This window comes from Condylura cristata, unplaced genomic scaffold, assembly GCF_000260355.1.
Source record: "Condylura cristata isolate star-nosed mole 26May11 unplaced genomic scaffold, ConCri1.0 scaffold00002, whole genome shotgun sequence".
Classification (NCBI taxonomy): domain Eukaryota; kingdom Metazoa; phylum Chordata; class Mammalia; order Eulipotyphla; family Talpidae; genus Condylura; species Condylura cristata.
The window spans coordinates 81155545-81160613 of record NW_004567103.1 but is presented as its reverse complement, the minus strand read 5'-3'; the positions used below and the strand labels follow the sequence as shown (position 1 = coordinate 81160613).

The window sequence follows — 5069 nt, the reverse complement described above, 5'->3', positions numbered from 1 at the left end:
TAATCATGCAACTAAATCAGTGCAAACATTAAAAGCAATCATTCGCTTAAAAAAGAAGCAAAGGATTTCATTTCAAGTATAAAAAATATAAAAAGAGTCGTACGAGTCCAGTTTCATCTAGTGTGGGTCAACCCTTTAAATTGCATAGTTCACGTGCACTTGGTCATCTAGGGGCGAGCGAGTTCAGTGCTCTGCCAAGGGCCACTTCTGGACACACGCAGATGGGCAAGTGCTAAATCATGTGCGTTCAGGCAGGTCTGCAAGTGCCAGGAGGGGGGGGCGGGGGGGCAGGCGATGGGCCCATGTCCATGGCCGGCCCTGGTGGCCAGGGGTCCACATGGATAACTTCTGCAAAGCAGCTGAAAATGTCTGCCGTCTCTCCAAGACCAGGTAAACTGCTCTCTTCCCTCACCCCGTGCTGAGGGGGGACCTGCCCAATCCCCCTCCAACATTTCCAGAATACCCCCCCAAACCACCATTTCCTCCTCTGGGCTCATCCTCTTGCCCACCCCTCCCCTGAGGAGGGTGCAGAATACAACTTTTTCCCCCTTCCCTTTCATATCAATCCAAATTTTAATTTCAAAAGTCATACCAGTAAAGTCCCTTTTCGATTATACAGATGGAATGAATGACCGGTCAACTGCTACTGATCAGTTAAAGCATCAAATTAAAACCGACCGTTTTTACTCTCCCCCTTTCCCAGCCCCCCAAACACACACACACACACATTTAAGTCACCCAGAGACCCAAGCATCAGTCACAAGGTCGTCGCCACTGCTCCACAGTCTCGGGCAGGTTGTGTCCTTTCTGGATCTCTTTCCCTGTACAAGAGCAGGAAAGGACTGGCACCCCCTGGTCCTGAGGCAGGAAGAATCTCGGGCAGGCATCCTGGCGCGCGCTGGAACAGGAGATGCTGAGGCAAGGCTGCCCTTGCACGAAGGAAAGGGGACAGGCAGCCCTCCCACCTGCCTGCAGCCTCCCCACCCCCGCATCTGCTTTTCCTCCCAGTGGCTCCCATGCTCGCTCTCTCTGTATCTCTGTCTTTGTGCTTTTATGTGTGCTCGGAAGGCGCAATTCAGAGTGGCCAGGCCAGCTGGTGGGAATGGTAGCTGCTCACCCCATTCTCTCCCACTGACAGGCATTGGTAGCTAAGCTGCCATTTGTCACCGCATCCATTTGCTGGTATCCTGGAGGCTGCTGTGTGGGTGGCAGGATGCGTCTGGCTGTGCGTGTCTCCGTGTGCATTTTAAAGTATTTCATGTCATTTGAGGGTTCCCACTCTGGTTTTGACTGCTCGATGTAGTAGTAGGAAAATGTTCCAATCCTCACCCTGGCACCTTCCGGGCACCCCAGAGGAGCAACCGCGCTTAACCCACAATGCACCCTGCTCCCGTCCGGGCTGAAAGGAGCCCTTCTGGGATGGTCCTCGCACCCGCTGCGGCAGCCTGGCCGCTGCAGCCCAGCCACCGCCACCGTCAGGCGCAGCCGCACTCCTCCACGATCATGTTGGGCACGTCTCGCTTGACGATGTTGTACTCGTCATCAAAGTAGAGCATGGACATGGTGCTCAGCTTGGTGGGGATGCAGCAGGAGTTCACCGTGCCAGGGTTCAGGCCCCGCATGCGGTACTGATTCACCACGGCCGTGTGGAAGGAGGAGGCAGAGCCAGGGACTCCCGCCAGGTAGGCCGGGCAGCTGCCTTCACAGTAGTTCCCATAGTAGCCAGTGGGCGCGATGATCCAATCATTCCAACCGATGAGGCGGAAGTCGATGAAGAACTGTTGCCTGCAACAGAGGTTGGTCCGGCCATCACATTCCAGGCCCCGCTTTCGAATGCGGTGTCTGCTGTCGCCCAGCCGTGCCTGCACGACCACAAAGGGCCGGTGCGACTCCTCCCCAGGGTCCACAAACACAGGCACCACGGCCAGCTCCTGGCAGCCATCGCACTGCACGTCCAGGTTGAGACGCCGCTCGCCCCGCTCAAACAAGGCCTGGAGGGCCTCAGTGAGCGGGAAGGTATGCCAGCCGCTGCGCTTGAGGTCCACCCTCTTCTCCACCACATTCCACCGGTCTCCGTGGCCCTGCTCCTGGAAGTACACCTTGACCCGCACCTTCCGCCGACTGCCCTTCTCCAGGACATAGGGCAGTAGTTTCAGGTAAAGCCACAGGCTGGCCTGTACCACGAACAGGTTCTGGTTGCCTTCGTTGGAGATGAAGAAGTACAGGCGGACCCGGGAGGAGGCGAGGCCATCTGTGGAGAAGTGGGAGAACAGGCCAAGTTAATTCAAGGAGAACACGAGGCGATGGGGGAAAGTGTCTGCTGCATGATGCTGGAATGTGAGCGTGCCACGCAGCTGGAAAACGTTATTGACCAGAAACACCGTGCCTGCGGCCGGGTCCATGACTGTAACCTGGGAATAGCAAAGAAAATGGTTTCCCATTGAGAAACCCAGATCAGGTTGGAGCTGGAGGGTCCAGGCCTATAAAACCCTGCCTCACCTCTCCCAGGCCGGGGCTCCCCCAAGACAGGCTGTCAGGCCTCAAAGTTCAACAGAGGAACTTGTCAGAAGGCCAAGATCCTAACAAGTTGTTATAGGTATCTGCAAAATCTGAAAAACAAAACCAGGATCGCACCAAAGATCTGTGGGTGGGTTGTTCCAGTAGAGTTTTGAGATTTTTTTTGTTGTTTTGTATTTTAGTGGTTTTTTTTTTCTTCTTCTTCTTCTTCTTGTTAACTTAGGGCATTGCAAAATCAAGCTGAGCCACCTACTGCCTCTTTCCAGTGTTTACCTAAGCATGATCTGATCCAACCCCAGTAGAACCTCCACGGCAAACAAGCAAGCCCTGCTCAGATTTCTGACACAGGAACGTGTGTGCTCCCGGGACTGCAAAGTGCAGCCCTCCTTTCTGGGTAGTTACAGGGGACGGGACAGTCAATGTTGAATCTTGAGGTCTACTCCTTTGAGGAGACCTGCCTCCCGTTAGTGGGACATGCAAAATCTCCAGGGAAAAGGGGGACTGCCTTGTTAGTTTTCTCAATAATTCAGCTCAACCAGGAGAGGCTGTGCCAACCAGAGACAATCCCCTCTCATCCTGCATTTAGTGACCCTTCACTCTGCCAATCTCTACTTTTCCTTTCTTTCTTCCTTTTTTTTTTTTTTTTTTCCCCCACATCCCCAGGAAGAACAAATAAGGCAACTGTGTGACCATGGCTGGTTTCATCAAACCTCCTACCACTGCTCCCCTCCAGCCCCCTCCTCAGGCCTGGCTTTTCTAATAACACTGACATCTGACTTTGAAATGGGGGAAAGTGCAGCCTTAAAAGCTGGTCTTGGACGAGCTGCCTGTGACCTGAATCTGTTATTTATAAGTCAAAGAGCTGGCTCCGTGAAACGGACCAGAAATATAACAGCCCCTGCTGTCATTTTGTGCCACCGGGACCAAAAGGCCTCCTCGACCTTCCAGAATCACATTTCTACTCTGGGCCCCAAAGCACCTTTTAATCCAAGCTCTCTAATTGCACGTGGAGCTTTCCCTGACTCGGTGGGACAGCTAAAACGGCAATGCATTTCTTTCTAAGCACAAACCAGCCCCTGATTGTCTCTGCTTTTCTCCACACCCGGCCATGCAAAACTTTTCATCCCTTTTCATCCCAGGGCTGCACCAGCACAGTCAGTCTGCTGCCTAGGAAGGTGGGGGGAATTTGCAGCCTGGGGACACAACTGTGCCCCCCCAACCCCCACCCCAGGCTCCCTGCCCATACCCCACCCTGCTGGTACCAGGACTTCCCCCTCTGCGACCTTCTCTGCAGTCCCCTCAGTACTAATGGGGCTGAGCTCCAGGCACAAAAGCCAGTCTGGCTCATTCAAGTCCTGAAAAGGACAGCAGAGTCGAAAGCACTCGCAGCATTTCAGCCTGGGCACATTTTTCTCCTTCTTTTAAAGTTCGGGAAGATTCTTCTTTCTCTCTTGATTTTTATATATTTAGACAGTGGCAGGGATTTGCAATCCAGGGCCCAGGGAAAATTCCAGAAAGAACTCCTACCCTTTGTTAACTACAAACTCTGCGGCTCTCAGGCGAGGGGGCTGCTGCCGCTGCCAGGCTAACCGAGAGGCACCGGGCTGCCCCCGAGCCGCGGCTTTCTCTGCGTAAATGATGGGACCTGTTGAGAAGCCTGCCTTCCGCCCGATTCCGGTGCCCACACAATCGGAAGAGAGGTTGCCTAGCTCTCCCCAGTGAGGCTTCAGCAATCCTGGCAAGCCCACGCCGCTGGGCGATGGAAGCGGCCCGGGAGGCTCTCACGCGCACACACACACACACACACACACACACACACACACACACACACGCTCCTCCGGCCCACGGATATCAACAAGCACACACATCTCCATCCACACTGCTAAGCCCACACTCCGATCGTGGGAAACAAAAACATTAAGCAATCACCGAGCAAGTGCCCGCGGAGCCCGGGCCGCAGCATCTGCAGGGAGGGGGACGCGCGCCCAGAGGCTCTGGGGCCCGATTTCCCAGAGCAGGGGCTGAAAAGGAAGACGCTTCGCTGCAGGGGTAGGGAAAATAGGGAAGGGTCTGTCGCCACCGGGAAGAGGGCGGCAACCGGGAAACACCGCACTGAGCCCGGAGCAAGTGGGCCAGGTCGGGAATCCGGTTGCCCCTAGGGTACGCAGACTGCGGCAGCTTCCCGGAGCCGGCCAGAAGAAGGGGGTGAGCGAGGGAGGCAGGGCCAAGCCTGGGAACCAAAAGGACGGACCCACCTGTCTCTGCGAAGCTAATGATCTCGGAGACGCGCTCCTGGCCGTCGGCACCCGGGCTGGCGTGGCCGTCGAGGTGCGGGATCTCCACGCGGCCGTCCTCGCGCACCTTGCCCGCGTGCAGCTTGCGCAGGGCCGTGACCATGGCGGCCTTGGGCACGGCGTGCGTGATGTTGGGCCGGCCCCGCATCTGCAGGCGGCTCAAGATGTGCCGCTTCACCGCCTCCAGGAAGTCGCCGTCCAGTCGGCCCAGTTCCTCGGGCCGCCGGAAGCCGCCGCACGACGTGCAGGTGTCCTGCG

At 55.9% G+C, this 5069-nt stretch overlaps 1 protein-coding gene across 1 annotated transcript in view; it reads right to left on the bottom strand.

Moving 5' to 3' along the window:
- Positions 1-1455: 1455 nt before the first annotated feature.
- INHBB (inhibin, beta B) overlaps positions 1456-5069 on the bottom strand; it is a 10660-nt gene continuing 7046 nt past the window's right edge. The window contains exons 2-3 of the mRNA XM_004674896.2: positions 4773-5064; positions 1456-2251 (exon numbers count right to left, since the gene is read on the bottom strand). Of these exons, the coding sequence (XP_004674953.1) occupies positions 1476-2251; positions 4773-5064 (1068 nt within the window). The 3' untranslated portion in view covers positions 1456-1475. The remainder of the gene's footprint in view (positions 2252-4772; positions 5065-5069) is intronic.